Source organism: Eptesicus fuscus, chromosome 14 (assembly GCF_027574615.1).
Source record: "Eptesicus fuscus isolate TK198812 chromosome 14, DD_ASM_mEF_20220401, whole genome shotgun sequence".
NCBI lineage: Eukaryota > Metazoa > Chordata > Mammalia > Chiroptera > Vespertilionidae > Eptesicus > Eptesicus fuscus.
The window spans coordinates 63,706,355-63,732,611 of record NC_072486.1 but is presented as its reverse complement, the minus strand read 5'-3'; the positions used below and the strand labels follow the sequence as shown (position 1 = coordinate 63,732,611).

The window sequence follows — 26,257 nt, the reverse complement described above, 5'->3', positions numbered from 1 at the left end:
GGTAGTAACTAGAAGTGGACAGGCATATTTTCTAGAACAGCTATTTTCAACCTTTTTCGTTCATGATACACATAAACTAATTACTAAAATTCTGTAGCACACCAAAAAATATTATATATATTTGCCAATCTGACAATAAAAATAAGTGTAATTTTGATTCATTCATACCAGATATTGTGTTGGCTATTGTGTCATTTTTTTATTTGACAGTCTAAGGGGGAAGAGGTCAATGCCCCTGACCAAACAATCTGGTATGGCATGTTTTAAAAATTCTTATGATCCACCAGCTGAAAATCACTGTTCCAGAATACAGTAGCAGTTTGGTGTCATAGTAGCATGGGCTTCAATATTAGATCACCCAAGTTTAAGTTTTTGCAACATTGCTTATTACTTTGTCTCTTTGAGGAAGTTACTTAACCTCTGTGCCATAGTCTTCCCATCTGTAAAATTAATAATAATGGCCTTTACCTCATTAGACTTGTGGTATGATTGAATGAGTTAATACATGCAAAGTATTTACAACAGTTGACATAAGAACTCAACAGAGAGTGGTTCACATGGTGGTGGTGATTAGTATCAAATTGCTGTGCATTCTGCCTTGCACATAAGTCCTCTGTGAAGTATTTTTATTTCAAACTTTATTCAAATTCCAAATTATATTCCTCCCTCTGCTGAGTTCTTTTATTGCCTCTTTATCTCTCACTTACTATTTAACATATGCTATCTGGCTTGTTTTTTTTAATGCATTTTTCATATTGAGTCAGAAATCAATGGAAAAAATAATAAGAAATAAAGAAACGAAGAGGAAAGAGAGCTTCAAACTTAAATAAGCCAGAAAATAAAATCATCTTTACTACCACCATCAGAAATGTTTCATTAAAAATAAATATTTTCGCCGAAACCGGTTTGGCTCAGTGGATAGAGCATCGGCCTGCGGACTGGAAGGTCCCAGGTTCGATTCTGGTTAAGGGCATGTACCTTGGTTGCGGGCACATCCCCGGTAGGGGATGTGCAGGAGGCAGCTGGTCGATGTTTCTCCCTCATCGACGTTTCTAGCTCTCTATCCCTCTCCCTTCCTCCCTGTAAAAATCAATAAAATATATTAAATAAATAAATATTTTCACCAAAATGTAGGGTTTTCTTTTCTTCATTTTTCTCCCCCCACCCCCACCCCGTTCTTTTTGAAGTGATACAAGTTGTATTCAGTACTGGAACTTAACTGACTGCTGTTTCAAGGTTGAGACAGATGAAGATTGTGAACTGTCCAGTGGGTTTAGCAACATGGGTTACTGGTGACCTTAGTTAGAGCAGTGTTTCTGGAATGAAGGAGTGGAAAGTGATAGCTAGATGTCTTCCCAACTGACTTGTCCTCAGGAAGGCTTACATCTCTATACCTTCAGTTTTAGGAGTTTTCTAACAATAGTGAATGGATAAATGTATGTGATAATGGTGTCTGTGTATTTTTCAGTGAGTGAAAAAGCTTTAGAGCCTTCACAATTACATATGCCCTGATGGAGAAAGAAGTGACAGTGATCTGAGAGCCTTGGTTGGAAAAACAAATTTCTTCTGTTATCTTAACCAAAACTTTTTGTCTGAATTCTCTGCCATTATTCATGCATTCTGGGGTATATGGTTTTTCATTGATAGTTTCACTTCTAGAATCCCAATACGGTATTCACATGTGATTATATCGTCCATAGTTACAAAATCACACCAGGTTGGGGAAGGGATAAGTCTGTGTTTTTCCTTAGGAAGAATCAGAATTTCCAAATAGACTCAAAATACTGCAATTCTAACTCATTACATCATGCTGCTTGCTTTACTAGTAATGCATTTTTCTTATTCATACATCATGCAAATTATTGTGTGATTTTTGTTTTCTACCTATTGTCGACACTCTTTTTAGCTCTGAATCATAATTACCTAGTCAAATTTTTATTTCATAGGGAAAGGGCCATTTAGTTCGGTGTCATCACTGCCACAAAGCACTGTGCTTAGATGCTGTTTTTGAAGAAATCATGGAGCAAATTTCATATCCAGTTTCAAATTAAGATGTTTGCCAAATCAGTTCACAGACTTTATTACAGTGTCGGTAATATTTATTGTTTTGAAACATACAGAACAATTATAAAGAACTAATTTACTCTAGAGAATGTTGAATTTGGCTCTAAAACACTGGAGAGACAGTTATCCAACTGAATCATTTGTAAGTTTATCTGGGCAAAGCTGAACCAGCACTGAATGCTAATCTGTTTTCTTCTTTTAAAAACAGAAACTTACTTTTTGTTTGTTTTGTTAAACCTCACCTGAGGATATTTTTTTCCATTGATTTATATATATATATATTTTTTTTTTTTTTAACTGATTTTTTACAGAGAGGAAGGGAGAGGGATAGAGAGCTAGAAACATCAATGAGAGAGAAACATCGACCAGCTGCCTCCTGCACACTCCCCTACAGGGGATGTGCCCGCAACCAATGTACATGCCCTTGACCGGAATCAAACCTGGGACCATTCAGTCTGCAGACCAACGCTCTATCCACTGAGCCACACCGGTTTCGGCTTCCATTGATTTTTAGAGAGAGTGGAAGGAAGGGAGGGAAGGGGAGAGAGAGCAATATCGACGTAAGAGAGAAAACACATTGATTGGTTACGGGGCAGGGATCAAACCTGCAACCTAGCTATGTGCCCTCGACTGGGAATTGAACCCCTGCCTTCAGTGCATGGGCTGACTCTCTAACCAATTAGCCATACCACCAGGGCGAAAAACTTACACTTTTTTTGACTACCAGTGTTTTTTTCACCAGAAGTTTTGTATTTGAATTCATCAAACATAAATAAGCCAGAAAATAAAATCATCTCTACTACTACCATCAGAAATGTTTCAGTAAAAATAAATCTTTTCACCACAATGTAGGGTTTTCTTTCCTTCATTTTTCTCCCACCCCCATCCCCTTCTTTTTGAAGTGATACAAGTTGTATTCAGTACAGGAACTTTCTATTTTATTCTTAACTAGAGACCCAGTGCACAGGGAGGCGGGTGTCCCTCAGCCCAGCCTGCACTATCTCCAATCTGGGACCCCTCAAGGGATGTCCAACTGCCCAACAGGATCGGGCCTAAACGAGCAGTTTGACATCCCTCTCATAATCCAGGACTGCTGGCTCCCAACTGCTCAACTGCTTGCCTGCCTGATTGCCCCTAACCGCTTCTGCCTGCCAGCCTGATCACCCTCTAATCACTCCCCTGCCAGCCTGATCAACACCTAACTGCTCCCCTGCTGGCCCAATTGCCCCTAACTGCCCTCCCTGGCCAGCCTGGTCGCCTGTAAATGCCCTCCCCTGCAGGCCTGGTTGCCCCCAACTGCCCTCCCCTGCAGGCCTGGTCCCCCCAACTGCCCTCCCCTGCAGGTCTAGGTCCCCCCCACCACCACCACCAACTGTCCTCCCCTGCAGCCCTGGTTACCCCCAACTGCTCTCCTCTGCCAGCCCGGTCACCACTAACTGCCCTCCCCTATAGGCCTGATCGCCCCCAACTGCCTTCCCCTAAAGGCCTTATTGCCCACAACTGCCCTCCCCTGGTGGCCATCTTGTGGTGGCCATCTTGTGTCCACATGGGGGCGGCCATCTTTGACCACATGGGGGTAGCCATCTTGTGTGTTGGAGTTATGGTCAATTTGCATATTACTCTTTTATTAGATAGGATACAATCAGTGCCATGAAAAGTGTCTGGCACATAATAGGTGCTTAATTGCTTTTTTCTCTTAATTATATTTTTCCATATGAATATTCTTGAACCATACTTTTAATGTCTGCCTAGTATTCTGTCTTAATGTACTGTAACTTATTTAATCCAACTTCCTGTTGTTGACTATTTTCGTTGTTTGGATTGTATTTTTCTTTCATAAACAACATTGATTTCTTTAGCTAATTCATAGTCTGTAATTAAGGAATATGTGCCAAAGGATAGCATATAGTTTGTTTTTTTTTAATTTCTTTATTGACTAAGGTATCACATATTTGTCCTCATCCCCCCATTCCCATCCCACACCCCTCCCTACACATGTCCCCACCCCCCTGTTGTCCTTAACCGCTGGTTAGGCTCATATGCTTGCACACAAGTCCTTTGGTTGATCTCTCCCCTTTACCTCCACCCTTCCCTACCCTCCCTCTGAGGCCCGACAGTCTGATCCATGCCTCCTTGTTTCTGGGTCTGTTCTTGTTCATCAGTCTATGTTGTTCATTATTTCCCCTAGATGAGTGAGATCATGTGCTATTAGAAATACACTTATAAGAACCGAAAATGAGACAAGCAATAATGGTTATGGTGACAGGCAAATGAATCAGTCTGTAATGAGTTCCTTTCTGGACCAACAGTTCTTTTGAGACCCAATTTCAATGTCCAACAGTTCCTATGTGTACATGTCAGCACTGACATTACAGTTCTGGATGGTGGACAAATGGTGGTAATGCAGGTCTGACTCTCTCTGGTTTGGTCCTGGGCAACCTGCAGTGATGCACAGCTGCTTACTGCTAGTATGGGAAGGCCACGTCAGCGTCTTCCATCTCTGGACTGCTTCTCTTCTGTCTTCATGGCTGGAGTAGTCCCGTCGATTCCTCTCTGTTTCTGGAATCCACATGGTCTCGGAGTTGTTTTCTGAAAATATACAAACATATTCTCGACCCAAAATTAATAAAGGAATATTTTCTATAAATTTGACTTGGGATCCTATTTCATTTTTTGCCCAAATGATTTTCCTCTGGCTTGTTTTGACACCTTGTGTGTTTTTCATGGGTGTCTTGCTTTTAGCCTTATAGCATATAGTTTTTTAATGTCATCATTCTATACCTCTGTTGAGTACAATGATTAGGTTTTTAGTTTGATGCATTTGGTGTTCTTTAAAACTCTGACCACCTCTGTCTTAATTAATAATAAATTTCTACTATAATAGTTGCCATTTTTCTTCCTATCTTAAAAACTAGAACTTCCTCTTCCAAATTTTATAATTATCTATTTTTATTAACTCTTTAAAAATGTAGGGCTTTAAAAAGACCAATTAGACATAATAAAACTTTTATTTAAGATTTATTGGACCTAAATTGATATGACTGCAGGCAAGAAATGAATGTTCACAGTATTTTTAGGGGATGTTGAAATTATTTTAGTCATCTAACCTATTATAAAAATTATTTTGATTTTTTTATGTCACAAGTTGCTTGCAGATTTCTTTTTTCTTCATCCTTTTCTAAAGATGTGTTCTTGTCTCAGGTGGGGCAGAGCTTAGCATGACATCAATTTCCTTGCTTTGAGCTCTTGATTTACCCATGAAATGAAACCTGTGCTTCATCAGATCGTCTTTTAAATTCTTTACTCTGCACAATTATCTCCTAAGCCATTTTCTGCTGTTGTAATAAATTCTTACCTCTTGCCTATAGAGACTTTGAAAGTGATAAAACTTGACCTAAAACTTTTAAAGAAAAAAGTAGTATTTCAGACCTTTAGTTATTTTTAAATCATGGCCTTGTAATTGATATCCAGAGCAGTAGAGTCTTCTTGATGTGCTTTGTTCCATGTTCTTTCTGTCGCCTACCTTGTATAAGCTATTTTTTACACCAGTCTTGTGTCTTTTTTCTAGAAATGTTTATTGTTCTAGAGTCCTGCGCTGCTTAATGGTGGGGATATATTCTGAGAAACGTGTCATTAGGCGATTTTCTCGTTGTTTGAATATTATGGAGTGCACTTTCACAGACCCAGATGGTCTAGCCTAGTGCACACCTGCCTAGGCTACATAGGATAGCCCCGTGGTCAGCAAACTGCGGCTCGTGAGCCACATGCGGCTCTTTGGCCCCTTGAGTGTGGCTCTTCCACAAAATACCACGGCCTGGACGAGTCCATTTTGAAGAAGTGGCGTTAGAAGAAGTTTAAGTTTAAAAAATTTGGCTCTCAAAAGAAATTTCAATCGTTATACTGTTGTTATTTGGCTCTTTTGACTAATGAGTTTGCCGACCACTGAGATAGCCTATTGCTCCTAAGCTACAAGCCTGTATAGCATGTGACTGTACTGAATATTGTAGGCAATTGTAATAGTAGTAAGTATTTCTGTATCTAAACAAACATAAAAATGTAAAAATACAATATAAAAGATTAAAAATGGTACACCTGTATAGGGCACTTACCATGAATGGAGCTTGCAGGATTGGAAGTTGCTCTGGATGAGTCAGTGAGTGTTGAGTGAATGTGAAGCCTAGAGCATTACTGTACATTCCTGTAGACGTTATAAACACTGCACACTTAGACTACACTAAACTTATAAAACACTAGATTAAATCAAGCACAAGAGAAAATGATGCAATCAACAGACAGTAAGCACAAGATATGTGAGGCTACTGTTGGCATAACACAGCATACTGTTTTACAGCAAATAAGTAGACAGAGTACACTCTAAAATAATGATAAAAATGTACTATAGTAAATACGTAAACCGTAACATAGTCATTTATTATCATTAGCAAGTATTATGTACTGTACATAATTGTAAGTGCTGTACTCTTATACACCTGAGGGTATGGAGGTTTGTTTACACCAGCATCATCACAAACACTTGAGTAATGCCTTGCAACATTAAGACAGCTACAGTGTCACTAGGCAATAGGAATTTCAGCTCCCACTGTTGTATATGCTGCCTATCGTTGACCAAAACGTCATTATGCAACACCCACTATATTCCTGTAAAGATTCATTATTTGATTCTTAGAAAAGTAACAACAGAGTTGTTAAATGGTCTCTTTCTATCATCATTGATTGTGTTTAGACTTACCAGTTTAAAACAGAAATGTCACCTTTAACTATTTTCTTATCAATTTAATGATTTATTTGCTATAAATATAATGTCTGAAATTTGGATACATTACACATTTTTAGAGAAATATGTAACATGAAAGTACCCTTTTCACTTACAAATTGGTATTGTTGAATCACTACCTTTAATGTCTATATTTTACATTTACTTACCTGACCTCAAAAAGTTAAAGCATTTTTTTTATATGTATATATTTTTATTGATTTCAGAGAGGAAGGGAGAGAGAGAGAGAGAGAGAGAGAGAGAGAGAGAGAGAGAGAGAGAGGGAGAGAGAGAGAGAAATAGAAACATCAGTGATGAGAGAGAATCATTGATCGGCTGCCTCTTGTAGGTCCCTACTGGGGATTGAGCCCACAACCCAGGTATGTGCCCTTGACCGGGAACAGAACCTGGGACCCTTCAAATCTCAATCTGCAGGCTGGCACTCTAGCCACTGAGCCAAACCAGCCAGCATTTTCTCCATGAAATAGGAATAGTGTTTTGTTTTGTTTTTAAGGAAAAGGGTAAACTAAGTGGAAGGCATGGACTTCGGAAGTAATCTAAGATAGGATGTGCAGGGAATTTCCAGGGCCCTGGTGAAAGGAAGGTCCAGGACATCTGTTGTGAGCAGGCCTCACAGGCCACCATGCAGAAGTCAGCAGGAGGACGGGAGCTCTGCAGGGAAGGCTGTAATTTACGAAGTCATAATTTATAAACACTGAAGATCAATTTTATAACAGTTATAATCTGCTGGGAAGTTAGAGTATGGAGAAATGGGGAAAGGACTGCTTGGGGTGAAGTTAAGGGTGCGGTTTATTTGTGGAAACTTCTGGATCTCACGAATTATGAGCCACAACCTTCAGATTGTTCTGTGGATAGGCAGACTTTAGGAAGAACCTTCGCACCGTGTTGGTGGACTACACACCTCAAACAAATTTTAGAGAAAGAGGATTGAATATAGGAAGTGAGCGAGTTTGTATAGTTGATCATTTCTTGTAACTAGGTACATACTTCTACCCTTTTTATATTAGGCACACATATACCATCCCTATGCTTTCTAAGCTAATCTTAGAGTACAAAAAAAGTCTTATAGACTAAGCCTGGGCATTGTGTTTCCTGTTGATGATAAAAATGCAGATTTTACCACTAAAATGCAATGACTTTATTTCTAAAGGTTAAATTGAATGGGTCTCGCAGCATAATTTCAGCTGGTTAAATTTGGGAAACTGAAAGTCATGTAATCCTATATGATAAAAGCCTAATATGCAAATCAACTGAATGACAGAACGACCGGTCGCTATGACACACACTAACCACCAGGGGGCAGACAATCAACACAGGAACTGCCCACAGGCCCCAGGCCAGCCAAGGCAGGTACCAGTGGGGTCCCTCCCCCTCCCCCCATCACCCTGCTGGTCGCTCCACAGAGGGAGGCGACCAGTGGCGGTGGTGGGGGTGGGGGGCAGGCCAGCAAGCCGGTGACACCAGGCCAGCCAAGGCAGGTGCCATTGGGGCCCCTCCAATCACCCCTCCAGTTGCCCCACAGAGAGAAGTCACTGGTGGTAGGGGGCGGGGCTGGCGAGCGGGTGGCACTTATTTTCTTTGAGCTGCTTGTAAAGTAGTTGACTAAATAAAAGTTTTCTTAAGGTAAAAATTAAAACATTGCATAGTCCAAGACAATTTTAATTTATTTTAAAAATGTGGGCATAATTTATATACAGTAAAGTATATAATTTTTAGTATATAATTTTATGAGATTTGATAAACATGGATATTTTGAGAGCAGGGACATATGGAACTGTCACGACAGTAAAGATAATAGAACTGTTGTATCATCCCCCAGAATTCTTCTGTCCCCTTTGGAATCAACCACTGATCCGTTTTCTGTCCTTACAATTTGCAAAAATGTCATATAAATGGAGTCATGCATTTGAGATTCGTCCTTGTTGCCTATATTCTTTTCATTGAGGAATATTTCATTGTGTGAGAGTACCAGTTTGTCCATTCCCTGATAAGGGACATTTAGGATATTTCCAGGTTGGGGTGAGTGCAGGTAAATTCAGGCCATATTCTAGGGGTGCCAAATCTGTTTCTGTAACTGCCGTGGTTGTCAGAGTGCTGCTCTGCATGTTTGCATGATAAACACAGGGTTGTCTCTTCCCTTAACGTTTGCCAAGTCCTGGTTTCTTTTCTCAGTATTGTACCCATGAGCAGGAAATAGATGGTGAGCAGTCCCAACCAAATGAAAATATTTAGATGCCTGTTCTCACACACTTTGCAGGACTCCTGAGGGCAAGCGTATTCTTCAAATGTTGGAAGATTTAGGGTTTTTCAAGTCTGATTACAAAGAAACTTTTCCCCTCCACATTTGGGAGATGAAGCTACGCTTACACTGACAGGCTCTGCAGCTTCCTCCCCGTTTGGGAAGCAGACCATGCCAGCTCCTTCTGCCCTTTGGTCTGTCCTTACTTTCCTTGCAAGTTTGGAAACTGTGCTCAGCCGGGCCATCCTCCCTTAATAATTGGTCAAGGAGGAGAGTTAGGAAAGAAAATGGAAAGTTGTGTTTCTTGTTGAGGACGCCTCAGGTTAGAATGCCAGCCTCCCACGCTCAGGGCTTTCTTCCAGCTCAGCGCTCCTACAACTGTCCTCTGGATCCGTGCTCCCAGGAGCGGAGCCCGGAGCCTGGAACATGGCTCTCCTCCGCTCAGACATGAGCCTGAGCGAGCTGCTCTGCCAGCTAAGGACACAGTGTGAGAACTGGAAACTGCAGACAGCACTCCATGAAAGGTTATTGATGGCCTAGCTTCCGCATCTTTCTTCTCCGTTTTCTTATAATTTTATTTGTTTTCCAGTCAGTGTTTTTCTCTAGGGTTCTCTCCTGTGTTCACTCACTCCTGTTAAACTTGCACCTCACTGAATTTTGTGCCCTCTCCAGTCTCCTCACACACTTTACCATGAAACATTGATAGCCAGCCAGACAAGATTGGTTTCAAATTTTTTAGTGCTTTGTGGTATTGTTGGAGCTGGAGAAGATTCCCAAGTGTGCCGCCCCCCGCCCCCCTGCCAGGGCTCCATTTATACCAAGAGATTACCTTGGTGTACAGCTGGCTCCTTACAGAGATTCATAAGCTCATTCTGTGAATTAAAATGTCATTTGGGCTATAGAGCCTGGGCTATGGAAGGAGGAAGAGTGTGGAGTGGTGGATGATGTTTTTGCCTTCCGGGTAGGAGACATACTGATGATTTGTCTTCCAGATAGCTCCAGAAGTAATTCTCCTGGTCAGGAGAGCCCTGCAAAGGCAGATAACTATGGCAATGAGTTATCACCATGCACCCTAAAATGAGAGTGTGTTTGCTTCAGTATCCTTAGCTTCAGTTCTGATCTCCACTCTGGGTTTCCTGTATACCTGTACTCCTGTACACACAGATTTTGCTGCTTCACTGTTAAGATTGGCTGGTCCCAAACAGCATAGTGCTCTGGAGTCCGTTAGCCTCAGGCCAGTCCGCCCTGTAAAGGCAGGATGGCGTGCCCTCGCAGGGGAGACCCTGCCTGGCTTGCTGCAGTGGCCAGCATAGGACGTGGCTGTACCGCCAGGAAGCTTCATCAAGTTTGATGCTCTTTCCAGTTCAGTTTCTCAAGTGCTGGTGGAGTGTCCCCATGGTACCGTAATAAGCTCTTGCATGTATTTGTTTTTAGTTCTTTTTCCTATGATGTTCATCAAAGAGTGATTGTGATGATGAGAACTAATTAGTGAGCTTCATTATTAACAGTCCCCATTTGAGACTTGCATGTGATAATCCTGAGTGGTTAATTGTTAACTAATAGGTTTACTTTGATTGCCATTTCCCTGTGCTGTTTTGTATGAGTTGTGATGTTCCCCTTACCAGTGTTAACTGTGTTAATGCATACTATAATGGGTATTTTCCGTGGAAAAATCATAGAACTCACTTTGCTAACATCGAGAACAAACTGACAACCTAAAACCCGGTTCCAGAATTCACAGAACTTTGATTTATGTCAGTTCTGTTCTAGGATGCAGATGACCTAGTTGTCTACATAGTGTTCTTAGGACCTTGGTCCTATACCTGAGTATAAGGATCCTGCTTCCCCTGCTCTTCCCAGACACCCACCCCAAACTTTTTCCCTCTCCCAGACTTGATAGTCCACAGTACTACGTTATTGTAAACATGTATCTGCTTATACAGCAAGATACTTAGTTAAGATAAGTTGCAATTTAACTACTGAAGGGGATTTCTTTCAGTCCTTGACACAGACCCACATTTGGAAGAGGTCTGGGCTGACAGGCCAGAAGTGAGGGGAGAGTAGGAGTGTATTATTAAAGTGCCTTTATAACCTTTCTCTCTCTCTCACTAAGGACCATCCTGCCCGTCTTCAGGGTCATTCAGAACCTTGCTCCTATAAGTTTGAGGTATAGATATTAACATCCTTTGAAATGAAGTCAACCCAGGCACATTTGTTGCATCATTACTTTCTCAATTTCAAGGTGCATTGAGGAGGCAGAAACATTCCTTAAAGAGATGCCATCCACAATAGCAGGTTAAATGTAGCTAATGCATCCTTAAATTAGCCTTTCTAAGAGTACAGGAACACACTTATATATGTTTTGTTTTGGAGTACAGGTAATGTGAAAACTAGCAGTGCAATCACACGAACTTATCTGCTCAGAAACAGTTGCTTCTTGATTAGCTACACCATTGGAGGGGAATATTGGTAGAGAAAGCATTAAACTGTGGCTAATTTATCTACTCAGATTCTCAAAGCCTGAGCCAATGTAGTACCAGGTAACTACTAGTATGTCAGGTAGATTGGCAGACCTGTAAATAAACCACAGCACAGGAAACCTGGGGCTGAGAGTCCCTGCAACTAGATATGGAATGCTGGGGTTCTTAATACAGAATCTAGAAGGGTTCAGGAATCTGGAGAAGGCGCTATGTATAAATGATTAAAGAGTCCAGAGACAAAACATAATTTTGGAAGGCATTATGGGGAGCCAGAGAAGACTTAGCTAAAGGAACTAAGTTCTCCTTGTCTCAGGACCCCTTGCTTTTTATTAACACAAATTGTCCTAAGGCAAGGTAGATATACATCAAAGGCGAGGGTTTGGTATACAGAATCCATTGTCAGATTGGAGGAATTGCCTTCGGCTGTTCAGGTGTTTGGCCAGTAGGAGGCAATCACATGTAGATTGAAATGCCCTCAGCTGTCTGGCACCAAGCAGTCATCTATGCAAATCTTTTTCAGGTTTAGGGAAATGCCCTCAGCCATTCCAGATGATTTAGCCCTGCTGACATGCTGGAATTGGCTTCTGGCAATGGAAGCAGAAATGTTGGGTGTTTAGTAGTCTTCCTCTGAAATCAGCATTCTGTTGTAACCTTCAGTGTTACCTCTTAAAATCTGAGGCCTTTAACTTTATTTTTAAAAATACGTTATATAATTATCTAACCACTATGCTCTACACTTCAAACTAATATAAAACAATATTGAATGTAAACTGTAATTAGGAAAAAAAGACCATCCAAAATAAAGTTCCCAAATTAAAGTATCTACCCAGTCTCTGTCAGGAAAAAAAACCACATGGCAGTAGGAGGCAATAACATGTAGATTAAGATGCCCTGAGCTGTCTGGCAGCAAACAATCAATTTAATGCATCTTTTTCAGGTTTGGGGAAATGTCTTTAGCCATTCCAACAGGCGATAACATATGTGACTCAGCCCTTGTTGAGTCCCCAAGTTCCATCAACCTTTCGATGAAACTCTTGCAATTATGACATGCTGGAACTGGCTTCCGGCAATGCCAATCAAAGGAAGTGCTTGAAGAGACATTATTGTCTGCTTGTCACTGAGATTTGAAAGAGCTGCCAGATTCTCTTTGCTGTCTTCCCATGTGTTGTTTCTGGAATAGGACTGTTGTAGGTGGAGACTTAGGAGGAGTCAGGAGCATGTGGTTTTTCTTTTTAGTTATTATTACATGGCTAAGAGTAGGTACCTTTTCTTCTCTTTGACCTCAGGACCAGTCTAGTACAACTTCCTTTTTAGTATTAACATTAAAGACATACCTCTATGTGTGTGCACATCTTTTTTTCTGATAAATACATTCAAAAGATGGTGATGAGCAAAAGTCTCTTTCTGAAAAATAATAGATTATTGCAGTCTTAAGGGAAAGGGCCTTCTCTTCAAAGACATTAAGTTGCCTCATTATTTGCAATAATCAGTTTGATAATTGTTGTTGACTTATTGGCTCAGCTCATGAATAATGTCCCAGATTTAGACAAGTATGGCAAAAGGATTTTAATGAGGTAGTGCTTTCTTACCCATGGAACATTTGTCTTGCTTGACTGTTCTGGACTTCAGCCAACTGCCAGAAAGGCCTTTCCCCACTGTATATGTAGAGTGGAATATGTGTTGCTCAAGTGTTCATTGAGAGGAGTTTCCAACCCACTAAAGCTCCTTGTGCCATTACCTTTTTCCAATGTGCCATTAGAGACACAGAGAACGGATGACTGTCTCTCCTTTTCTCTGAGAATCTGTTTGAAGAGAAGGATGAATCTCATTGCTATAAATACTGTTTTCACCCCAGCCTACCTCCCTGCTTCCGAAGCAGAGCCCCTTTGGCTGCTGTGAACACTCTCAAATATTTGATGGCCTCTTAAATTTTCATTACTAATGTGCATTAATTTAGATACAATAGCTCTGTTGCTAGGAACAGAGTTAGCAAGGAAGAGCTTGGCCCGCTTATGTTGCAGGCATCAGGAAAGTGTGCAGAGTTTGCTGCCCTCAAAGGAAGTATGCAGTTCTGCTGGCTGGGCTGCAAACCACAGAAATTCTGACATCCAGGAACCCCAGCACATGCAATGTTATATTTTGATTCTTGCTTATTCTGTCATCTATTGAAGTAGCTTGAGAGAGACTGAAAGGATTGGAAGGCTCTACATCCTCTGTAGCTTAGAGCTCTGAGGTTCGAATGCCCATAATTTGGTACTCTTGAGGGTAGAATGCATGCACTCACTTCATGTGGATGTGTGAGAAGAGTTTAGAAAGTGCTGTGTGGTTCATGGTTTTATTTTTTCTATTAGAGGCCCGGTGCATGAATTTGTGCACGGGTAGAGTCCCTAGGACTGGCCAGCAATCAGAGCCGATAGGGGCCTTCCAGCTGCTGGCTGGGGCCTCCCTTCCCTGGCTGCCAGCTGGGGCCTTCCTTCGTTCCCTGGTGGTCAGTGGACATCATAGTTAGCTATCGAACTCCCAATCTCCTGGGTGAACTCCCGAGGGTACACTTTGCATGTTAGCCTTTTATATATATACTAGAGGCCTGTTGCACAATATTCATGCAAGAATAGGCCTTCCTTCCCCTGGCTTCACTCCCAGCTGCCTGGGAGCCAGCAAGTCCCCGCTCCCAGCCCACCCAGAAGTGGGCAAGTCCTCGCTTCTGTCCAAAGCACCGCTCCTGTAGCTCCCCCTCCCCCTCATAGCAGGCGTCCTGCCCCTCCCAGCCACTCTGCGCCTGCATATGCAAATTAACTCACCATCTTTGTTGGGTTGATTTGCATACTCACTCTGATTGGCTGTGGGTGTAGTGGAGGTACAGTCAATTTACATGTTTGTCTATTATTAGGTAAGATAGATAATTATTTGTACTGTAATTATTCTGTGGGATTGGTTCCCAAGGAGCACATCCTACTGTTAGAGATTTCCCAGACTGGGATCAGAGCAGTGTGCCCAGGTCCTGACTTGTCCCTGAAAAGCTCCAAGAGCAGGGCTGTACTGGTGCCCAAATAAGGCTGCATTATTCTCTCCTGTAAGTGAGCCCTGAGTCTACATAACCTACTGAAGGTGGAAGATGAACTGCTTTGAGTTTCCTGGGAAAGGGCTTAGGGGCTATATCACATAGCCTGAGGGTCACTTTGTTTCTTAAGGAAAATTAAAGGTTAAATTAAACTACATAGAAGTTTAGTATTGTTGTTCTCTCAATTTCATGTAGAAGAAATAGGAGCTCTTTCCTGTCCCAGAGAAGGAGTGAAATTATCATTAAAGCACCTTCCTCACTTGTATTGTATATCCACCGATTGCTTAGTAACTGAACAGAGGGAAGCAGAGAGTCGGTGAGAATGTTCTGAAAACTTTTGGTTAATTCTGTCTCTTCTATGGAAGTCACATGGATATCTGTCTAGTCTATGTCATGTTTTTAGGAATGTCTAATTTTACAGGTTTATTGGCCTAGCATCCCGTGATTTGCGAGACTGTGTCCTAAACCACAGTGAAAGGAACATTAACCTGAATCCCTTTACATGTCTAAGGATTCTTTCTTGCTTTCTCCTCTAGGATACCCAAAAAGCAAAGCAGTTCCTGCCCTTTCTCCAGCGGGCAGGTCGTTCCGAAGCTGTGGTGGAATATGTCTTCAGTGGTTCTCGTCTCAAGCTATATTTGCCAAAGGAAACTTGCCTTATCACCTTCTTGCTCGCAGGTATGTTTTACTAGTATGTGTTATGTGTTGCTGTGGAAATTCTTCTTGGAGCTCAGAAGTCACTTCCGGAGGTCACATGACTTCTTTCCCCATGTCTTACATAGCCCTGAGCCCGCAACATTTCTAGATTTGGTCCTTCTGTCACTGGGCCCTCTCCTGTTCCTCATTTCCACCAACACCGGGATGCAGGGGTAGAGTAGTTTAAACGACAGCACATATCCTCAGACAATCTGAGTGAAGGGAATTCCAGGCATAGAAAACTTTTAATGATGGAATTCTCACAGTTGGTATTTCCTATTTGGAATAGAACCTGCCCCCACCATGCTAGTCCTGGGCAGGCCTCAGAGGAACTGAACACCTGCCTTGTAGCTCCCCAGGCAGCGCCGATTGTCTCTCTCTTATTCTTTTCAAATGTCATTAGGATCTAAGTCCGTGATGAAACGCCACATGACATACCTTCACAGGCTCCTGCACTGAGGTTGGCGTACTGTGGCAAGCCTTTCTTTCTTTGCTGACTGAATATACATCTTTCTTATTCTGTTCTTTCTAGTAGCTTAATATTTCACAAGCCAGCAAGACTGTATAAATTGTGCTCTTTGAGCAATTTATATTTATACATTCATGGAGCAAATCTCTTCATTTCTTCTCTATTGGTAAGTAACAGCCATTTGTTCAGTCAGGACTTTTAAGAAACTGTAGACTTTGAGAGAAAGTGTCATTTTATACCCTGCTCCCCACCCCATACACACGAAAACACTCACTCACAAAGGACTTACTCTCCTGTGTTACCCCGATGCGCACTGTGTTTCTGAGGCCGTCCTGCTGCCTCAGCGCTGCTTCTCTCGTGTTCTTGAATAGAATTGACCTTGGGGGACACAAAAAGGGCGTCCTGTTTGTTGTCCCTGCCATGTTGCTTCAGCCTCATCTTCTAGAAGGCACTGATAGTTTCTTTTCTGTCAGGGTCTCCCTGGCCCCAGCCAAATGGATTGTTGTATGGGATAAAGCCCTCCCTGAACACAGGACCGTCACTTCTGGTTGAGGCTCTTGCACACTCTAGTTAATGACCTCTCCACAGCTCTGCAGGCTTCCTGAGGGGCTAATTGAGGCCTGACACAAAGCTTAGAGGCAGCCATGGATGAGAAAGGCTGCAACAAATCCACACCTCATTTCTGCGAATGTGTGTTGTAGTTAACGGAGGGGTAGTGTAGCAGTGCACGAGTCCTTCATGCAGCCATTGTGCCCTTAAGATTTCTATAGTGAAGTTCTTAGCAGTAACTTCTTGCTGTTACAGCATTTGAGGTATATATTTATCTCATCCTTTGCTCTCTACCTGCACAACAAAAGCTTCTTTTTGGCATTGTAGAGCTTCATCCAGAGGTGTGAAAGAAAAACAGTATTATTCTTTTTTCTGGGAAACTTGGCCAGAGATCTGTAGGGGAAAGAAAACATTGTAGTTCTGGCTTCTAAACTCAAAACCACCTGAATGGAGCTGGCTTTTAGCTTGGATCTATCTTGGTGGGAGTTTTTTTCAGAAGCCTTCTGGTTGTACCTTACTTAAACACCGCAGTCTGATCACTCAACCCGGCATCAGCTAGTTCCTCTGTGGACTTGGCATTATTCTAAGCTTAGCAATTCAGAAGGCATTTCCTGAGTTCCCTTACATTCTGAAAGACAGATTATACAAGCAAATGAATGATAAAAATGTAAGCTTTTACATCTGTCTCCTGCACTTACGTTATGCATCTTCTGGTTTCTTTAGAAACATGGCAAGGATACAGGACATTGAAGTCGTCAGAGAAAGCAGATCTCCATTTGAATCATGTCTCTACTCTACTCAGGCAGAGACTTAGGGAGGTTACTTACCCAGTTCAAGCCTCAGTTTATACATCAGTTAACCGGAAAGAGTATCATGCCTCTCAGGATTGTTGTGAAAGTTTCATGAGATGAGAGAAGGGTGTAGAATAAGCATATATTTCCTTCCTCATCCCCTCACAAAGACCTTGTGAGTTCTTACCTAGAGCTCTCCTTAACTCTTATATGTAATGGCCATAGGTCATAGTGTCCATGGTAGAGCCATAGTTATCTACTGATGGAAATAACTCAAGAAAAGGCACTATTCTAGTCTCCTCCTGACTGACGAGCTCACTGAACGGAAGGCAACTGGCTTTTCCTTTGAGATTTTGTAGCAAGGAATTCTGCATCATCCTCATAAGACTAGGTTCTAAGTCTCAGGAAGCTCTAGAGGGTAGACAGACATGTAAACAAACTGCAGTGTTGGGCACTAGGTGAGATAATAGAGTCATTTACAGTGCACAGAAGTAGCACAAAGATGGAAATGATTGGTTAAGCTGGGCATCAGAGAATGCCTCCTTGAGGATCTGCTATCTGAGCTGTGTTTAGAAGGACAAATAGAAGTTTGCAATGTTGGGGGAGGGTAGAGGTGGAGGTGGAGAGGAAGGCTCGAGGTAGAGATTACAGCATGTACAAAGCTGTAGAGGTTTCGGATACCCTGATGAGTCCAGGCAACTATGAACTCTTCGCTATCAGTGGAGTATAAACAATGAGTGGTGGGTTGAAATTGGAAATATAGACAGGAGCTAGTCTTTTTTAAAAAATTGTTGTTGGAGCTAGTCTTCTTGGGTTAAGAAAATTCATGTTGGTGGATATATTGGGCTAAATGAGGCCGGGGGTTGGGAGAGCAGTTAAGAGGCAAGAGGGATAGAGGCCTGAAATCTGGCAGTGGGAAAGAAAAGAGATTGGAAAAGTATTGAGGAGGAAGACTTGATAATTTGGGAAATAACTGGATTTTTTTTTTTTTTTTTTTAATCAGTGATAGGAGGTGATGTTAAAATGTAGGAGAGAAAATATGCCCTGACCTGTTTGGCTCAGTGGTAGAGCGTCGGCCTACGGACTGAAGGGTCCCAGGTTCGATTCTGGTCAAGGGCATGTACCTTGGTTGCGGGCACATCCCCAGTAGGGGGTGTGCAGAAGGCAGCTGATCGATGTTTCTCTCTCATCAATGTTTCTAACTCTCTATCCCTCTCCCTTCCTCTCTGTAAAAAATCAATAAAATATATATTTTTTAAAAATGTAGGAGAGAAAATAAAGCATTATTTGAGTAGGCAGAGTGTGATGTCTAAAAGCAACACGAAAGTAAGAATAGGTTTTAAGAAGAGATCGTTGATTTGACTTTAGACATGTAATATTTGAGGTCAGCAGAGGGGCCTAGGCAAATTATTCATGTGGAGGAGCCTTCAGCATACAGACAATAGGTAAAACAGTTGCAGTGCCTAGAGGACTGGTGTGGGAAGAATAAACACCCTAGAAAGTTCTGACCTGTGAGGAGGACGCTAAGCATTCAAGAAAGAAAATGTGGTCAAAGGATTGAAGGAGAACCCCAAGAGAGTAGTCTTTGGAAATGGGGGAAGTTGGAATTCCAAGGAGTTAGCAGTGTGAGATTTTACCTAAAAGATCAAGTAGGTAAAAACTAAGAAGTTATTTTCTTATTTATCACTTAACTCAATTTATCACTTTACTCATTGGTGACCTTCGTCAGAGTGCAATTACCATCAGAGTTGATTCAGTCAAAGGCAGATTACAGGCAGTTGGGGAATAAATATGGGAAATAAGGAACAGAATTAAAAATAGACTGCTTTTCACAAAAATCTGACAGAATGGAAAAGGAATACAGAAAAGTGAAAGCTAAGGGTCAAGGTAACATTCTAAGGATGTCAGCATTTGAGTACTTTTGTAATTGTAGTTCTTATTCAAGATTGGAACAGAATGTGGCATGTATAGTTGGAAATGCTATTCAATATACCTATTGTTTTCATAATACCGATTACAGAAAGTAAAACTCAACAAAATCCTTTTGGCAAATGAGAATACTTTTTTTCATTTGCCAAAATGAAAAGATGGAGTGAGCAAATATAGGCAACATGAGAACTACTGGTCTGATTTCTAAGGAGAAGGAACTAAGAAAGAATGTAGAGAAGTGACTAATAGAGTAGTGACCTGGAAGAGATGGAATGAATAAAACGGATGGAGGACATGGGTGGAGGGAGTATCCTTAGAGAGAGAAGGGCCCCTGGTTCTCTGAGACCACCTACAACTCTGAGAGTGAGTGGACACACAGCCCGGTATTCATGCTATGGAGTTGTCCACCTAGCTACACAGTGATCCTCGGGGCACAGCTTTGAGCTCTCTGTGGGGTCTCTCTGCACCATGTAAGAATGTTGGTCTGCTGGAAATGATGTCTCTGCAGCCAGGAGAAAGTTTGGGTTGTGATTCTCAAGGGGAAAGTCAAGATAATTGTTCGGCAGCCCATATGGGCTGCTCTCATTAATCCCAGCCTTTTGGAGAGCCCTCTGGACTTCAAGACAAGGTGGACACTTTCCATTTTTTATGTGGCCTTTTTTAGGCAGACGGCTCCACAGCTTGATAGGGAGTGGCATTTGGCCCAAGCCAGCTGGCCTCTCTGTCACGGTTCCTGCACCCCTGTACGTGGGATGATTGCTTGGTCAGATGGGATAGCAGGTGGGGCTGGGCAACGTCAGCTGTAGCTAACAGGTTAGTGCCTCCTGAAGGCTCTTGCCCTTTAGTCCTTTGAGCACCTGGCTTAGGTTTGGTCGGTGAGCAGGTGACCTTACACCATCAGAACTGAGGCTGTTCAAGGTCCCTTCGCCTGCTGCTTTGGCCGCCTCCTGTGCATACTTACCGCATTCCCGCATTCTTGGAGGCAGTCAGTCGTCCTGAGTTAACAGGAAGTCAAGAACCGAAGCAGCCTTCATTTGTTTAAAGGTATTCTTTTTCCTCACCTAGCATTTAGCGAGCTCCATATATTCCCTTTCAGTAGAACAAAAGCAGTTTACCAGCCATCTTTAGTTTACTTTCACTTGTCATGTGTGTCCATTTTACTTAGTTTTTTGTCTAAAGGAATTCTGGGGCACGTATTGGCAAATCTTATTTAATAGCACCAGTGGGAATGGAGTGTGTCCTACTGCTATGACCTTTATGTTGCATGTCCTTATTTTGAATTACTTTCTTAGCTCTGAGGTATGTGGGTCATGTCGAGGGCACAGTTCAGGAAAGTTGTCCTCTTGGCTGAGCATAGCAGGTATTAAGTTAGTGTCTGTAAACCAAATGCCTGAAATGGAAGAGAAGAATAGAAGTTTCAAGGTAAAGTAGTCTAAGGAGTCTTATATCAGATTTGGAGTCTTCTGCTAACTTACTGAGTGGGCCCACCCCATTTGCATTTTCATGTTATAAAGGTGAGACGATGGTATGTATGAGGAATTATGGACTGAGGCAGGTTTGGGGTGGGGAGAGTGGAGGTCAGTCACCTTACTTGGAACTCATGCTACAAACTACCTAGAGGGCAGCAGCTGCCTGGCAGGGGGATCCCATGTGCATCACAGCAAGTGACTTACGATTAACCAGTTACCTAGTCATATGAAACAAGACTAAAAAATGAGACTTCCCTCTGCCTGCCCTTTTGCATTTTCCAATACTTTTTTCTCTTTTTTTAATTACAGCTCCCCTCTGGAGCTACATTATGACAAGGGAAGCAATAAGGAAAGGTTCTAGATGTCTGGGCTTTGATAAGTATTGGTGGTGAATATGTGAATGGTGAACTAAAAGTTTGACTGTGTGTCCTTCCACCCTGAATGCCTTTAAACAAAGTACTTCATTTCCTTCTTCCTCTTTAACGTCTCATCCTATAGGTATATCAACTGCCTCTTTCAATAAACTAAAAACTTCTAATGGGAGAGGAGAGGGATGGTGAACAGAAATATTCTCCTCATCTCCTGGCCCCAGGATGGTGGATCCCCATTGATTACAAGTGCCTAAACAAATTAAACAATTAAAGCCAATGTATGGTTAAGTGAGAAATCCCATTTTGCTATCACAGAGGTGCTAATGAATCAGGCTGTTATTGTGGTTGTGTTTGCTGGGCTTCTATTCTTAATTAAGCAATTATAGGGTCTGCTGATACTTATGAATTTCTTTCAGATGCTTTAATTGAATTGCAACTTAATGGATATGTGTAAAATGGGGTATTCTTTCTCTTGGGACTTCCCAGTTTGAGCCTGTCTCCAACACCTACTTGCTTTCAGTTGGGCCCCATAACTGGAAATGGGCAGCTTGACAGACTTTTCAGAAGCTGCTCTAGTTCTTTGCTATTAAAGATATCATTATATGAATTATATAAATTATGTTCTTGTCAGGAGATCCTGGAGCGTCACTTGTAGGCATTAGCACAATAAACAGGTTTGGGGAGCCTTTTTTAATGAGGCCAAGATTTTTGCAACCCTGCTATAAGAGAGGTAGTCTTTGATAGATGATGGGTGATATATAAATTAATGAGATAGTTTCTTCTTTCTTGAATAACTTTTAGTCTAGTGTCAACAAACATGCGGAAAACTTGAACAAGGGGGGAAAAAGGAGTTGTAAAAAGGATATGCAACATCATGAGAGTGCAGAGAAAAGAACAATTAATTGGGGAATGGAAAAGACTTCCTAAGGGAGATGGCATTTGAGGATCCAAGAAGATCTAGAACGTTTTCCTTTGGCAGGCTGGGTGTGATTAGTCCAGGCAAAAACAACATAGCCTATATTAGTTCTGAGGAAGAGTTGCCTAAAAGAAATGGGGTACTCATCAATCATTTTTCTCTCTGCTTTTGTATGGGACTGTCAATCTCCTCAGCTCTCCTGCTGTTGAGTGTCGCGTGCTCTGCCCTCAGTTACCAATGTGCAGGCATACCATACCATCACCCACTGGTCACGTGGATGAAAGTCAAGCCTACGATTAGAGCCTGATTATCTCCCATCTTTAGATTGTGAATCATCCCCAGAATGAGCCTCATCATGCTTGTGGGTCATGCAATTGCATAGCTATTAAATAATTTATTTCCACTAGGCACTATGCTAGGAATATAGAAATGCATAAGATATCTTTCCAGCTTTCAAGCAAAGTAGTTGTTTTTATTGAAGCAAAGAATATATAAGCATGAAGAAAAAGGTACATTTTTGAGACAGGTAAGAGTAGGGGAAACATGCCTTAAATACCGGGCAAATGGAAAATCAGATTTTTGTAAAACAATAGCAGGAAATATTGTGATACTGTCAGAAAGGCTACAGCCGTAGTCCATAACCCAGAAGTACAGGATCCAGAGAGGGGTGGAGCCGAGTGTGGGCTCCGCCTGGGGAGAGCAGGCCTGGAGTATGATGTTACACCTGAGGACCTCCCTTGTAGAAAGGACAGACCTCAGCACACTACAGAAGGTTCAGAGGAGAGGGACCAGGATAGTAAGAGGCATAAGCGCCAGTAGGCCTGGCAGCAGGAATCAAAGGAGACTTCCAGGACACAATGGAGTGTTTTAGGGTAAAAGGGGCAGAGATTCGATTTGTTCAGTAGCCATTTCAGATATTTTCCAGATTGAGATAGAGGTAAGAAATAGAGACATCAATGAAAATAATATTTGTTTGGTATGGTTTAACAGCAGTCACAGACCTTGAAACGAGGCCGCTTAAATTCTGCTCTCCTGCTTCCTAGTTCATTTCCATCAGACCGGTCTGCATATTTTGGGGTGATGCTGGGACCTAGAGGTGAGGGAGACAGCAAGGCCCATATGGCAGTTCTGTACCTGCCTGTCTAGATACTAAGGGTGAGGTAGTCCTAGTGGCACCACCTTCCATGGAGAAAGTCTGAGGATGGTGCAGCCTCATAATTGGGATGTTGAACACTCACCATCTCAGTTGGGTTTTTTTGTGCCAAGAAAAGAAATATGATGATTTATCCCCAGCTTTTGCATTACATTGATTGTCTCTGGATGGATCAAAGTTAAGTGAAAAGAATCCTCACCTCCTAAGTCCTTTGACTTCTGCCTTTTACCGTTGCTTTTTACTCTTGCTTGGAGTTTAATATAGATGAGACGAGGGAAAACTGTCCTGACAGGATCAGGCCTTTCTGTGTAGAGCTAATAAGAGCCAGGGGAGTGTGGTTCGAAGGGTGAGGCATCTGGGCTTTTCCCTGAGGGTCCCTCTTCCTCTCCTTATCCTCCCCTACTGCTTTAAGGTTCTTTCCGAGTCTCTTGAAGGTTATCTAGGATGCTTTCCTTCTGGTGGGCATGGGGAGAGGAATGGGCGTCTTACAGCAGTTTGATGGCTCCTCTGTGTCGGAGTGCTTCCCATACCAGCACCTGTCACTGATTGTGCCCAGATACTTCAGTTCTAATCCTGTTTTTGTGGTTTTCCCAGTAATATACATTTCATTGTCGATATTTCAGTATCATCTTGTCAACCTGTTGGCATTTCCCAGCAACCATTTAGTAGCAGTGGTGACAGGCAGCAGCATCCAGGATTGGGCTACTCACCACTACCTCTGCCCTGTGGGGGTGTCTGACCAGCCTAATGGTAGAAGATGGCAGGACCAGGAGAGGGAGTGTAAATAGTGTGGCAATATGAAATTAAAGGAAATGCTTTGAAATCGTGTAATGGGCAGCCCTGGGGTGAGCAGGGCACACTGCCTGTAAGACTAATCTTGGTTACTATGGGAACCACCTCTTACATCCCGCTTTCAAACAGAGATATAACTGATTTTTTTTTAAAAAAATAGTTCCTGCCCAGCTGGTGTGGTTCAGTAGTTAAGCGACCCAGGAACCCGGAGGTCAAGGTTCGATTCCCGCTTAGGGCACATGCCCAGGTTGCGGGCTTGATCCCCAGTAAGGGGGTCTCTACTTGGCTTTTTATATAAATTTTGAACGAATGGCACTAACATGGGAATTAGAAAACACTAGGTGTCCAGGGGCAGCCAGCCCAAGCTCACCGTCCTATTGCCCCTGAGGGGCACTCCAGTTTTTCACCAAGGGAAATGGTCAGGACTCCTGGCCGCAGAATGTGCTTCCTCATGCCAGCCCCATGCACGAGGGTCTCTGAGGAAGCCCACGGAGTTGCTCTCGGTCTCAGTGCCGGGTTATTGGTCCCAGATGTTGATGTAGGGCTGCCAGCTGCAGACCTTGTAGGAGCAAGAACAGTTCTCAGTTCCTTTCATATTTGGAAGGCTTCTGGGGCACAACCACATTCTCTCTCAGCCATGCTTTTTCATGATTAGAACTTTTTTCCTATTTAAGTTACCCACTTAATACAGATCTTGTAAGGATGGTTTTTTTAAACCACCCTTTGCCTGTGATAAAATAAATGAGATCTACACCTCTCTTCAGTGGCCTTTGATTTCTGGACATACGCTCCCTGCAAAGTTGGCTTATAGGCTTCTAAGTTTGGAGAAACTTTCTGTGTAAGTTTTCTGGATTCCCTGTAGCTTTTACTGATTGTACTTATGCTTTATGCCTATATAATAGCAGTCCTGAACAAACCAGAGTAACTCCCATGCTGACCTTCACTCTATGTAGGAAGCTATTTAAATAAACTAGTTAGTCTATGATGGGTAGAGAAGTTCCCATTTCCCTGCCCTGGTGTGCCTGCTTTTTCTGCTCTTGTACATCTGCTAGTGATTTTTCCAGGGTTAATTTGGGTGTTTTTATTTTTAAATTGGAACATGGTGTCTGTCTCTTCTCTGTGTTTTGGATGCAGCCCCTGTGCTAGGCATGCGGTTATTAACTCCACTGATATACCAGTTCGCTCATTAGCATTTGCATTTTAAATTACCAGCTAGAGCAGACGACATTTATGCTATATTTGTACCATTGCCTTCTTCATGAATGATGTTGTATGTGCAGGGAATACAGAAATAACTCCTCTTATGCCCTGTTGTATTTTAGTCTTTATTTCTTTTTTACTCTTGATTCTCATTGTTTGATAGGGAATTATTTTTATTCTTTTCCAAGTTTAGACCTACTTTATGAGTACTACTGATTAGGAAATGCTAATGACAGACCAGACCTTCATATCAAAATAGGCATATTACTTAGAGTGGCCATCTTCCCCTGTCACGTGGAGCTCCTGGTAGGCAGTCTGCTTTGATGAGAGAGGAGGGAATTTTCTCCTCCAGTTTGTTTGATGGGAGACATGGTAACAGATACTTGTATTTGTTCTCACATCTTTATTATTATTATTTTTAATATATTTTTATTGATTTCATAGAGGAAGGGAGAGGGAAAGATAGAAACATCAGTGATAAAAGAGAATCATCAATCGACCGCCTCCTGCATGCCCCCTACTGGGGATTGAACCCGCACCTTGGCATGTAACCTTGACCAGAATCGAACCCAGGACCCTTCAGTCTGCAGGCTGATGCTCTATCCACTGAGCCAAACCAGCTAGGGCTCACATCTTTAATTTTTTACAGTTGATTAGTCAGTGGTTATTAATTAATACCTGCTATCTCCTGGCGCTGTGTGTGTGGGGGGGGGCGGTGGGGGGAGAATAGTGTATGCTTTAGGGAGCTTATTTTTAACAAGAAACATTTAGATTACACTATAGTACAGCACATACTTAAAGATAACAGTGTAAAACCGGGTTAGAGGTGGGCTTCTTAAGTGCAAGTTGTCAGTGAATCCTCATAGACTCTCGATTCCAATAATTACAGGCTGTTGTTGTTCCTTGTGATTAACCCTTTTAGTGCCAGCCTCTTAGGCCTGGTATACGTGAAAAATGCCACGGCTTTTTTGACGAATTTGCACGTTTGTACTAAGAAATTTATATTAAGCTTAATACTTATTCGTTGAAGCTAGTTTTTTTTACATACACTCTTAATACTTTCAGGTATGATAAAAAAGTTCATTTATGTTGTTATCACTTCTATGAATTTATGAAAAAAAGAGTAAATTTTGTAATTTATTATTAAAAAATTAAACTTTTACATTCAGATTAGAAAATTTGTTCTTTAATATTTTTTGACAGTATTAATTTTGTTAGCATTAGTTTCTACTACTATTTATTAGCTCACCAACAAATTTTTATGCTTTTGCCATTATTTTTTA

At 41.9% G+C, this 26,257-nt stretch overlaps 1 protein-coding gene across 1 annotated transcript in view; it reads left to right on the top strand.

Moving 5' to 3' along the window:
• Positions 1 to 26,257, top strand: part of SND1 (staphylococcal nuclease and tudor domain containing 1) — a 457,708-nt gene that overhangs the window by 283,985 nt on the left and 147,466 nt on the right. The window contains exon 15 of the mRNA XM_008154047.3: positions 15,176 to 15,317. Coding sequence (XP_008152269.1) covers positions 15,176 to 15,317 — 142 coding nt within the window. The remainder of the gene's footprint in view (positions 1 to 15,175; positions 15,318 to 26,257) is intronic.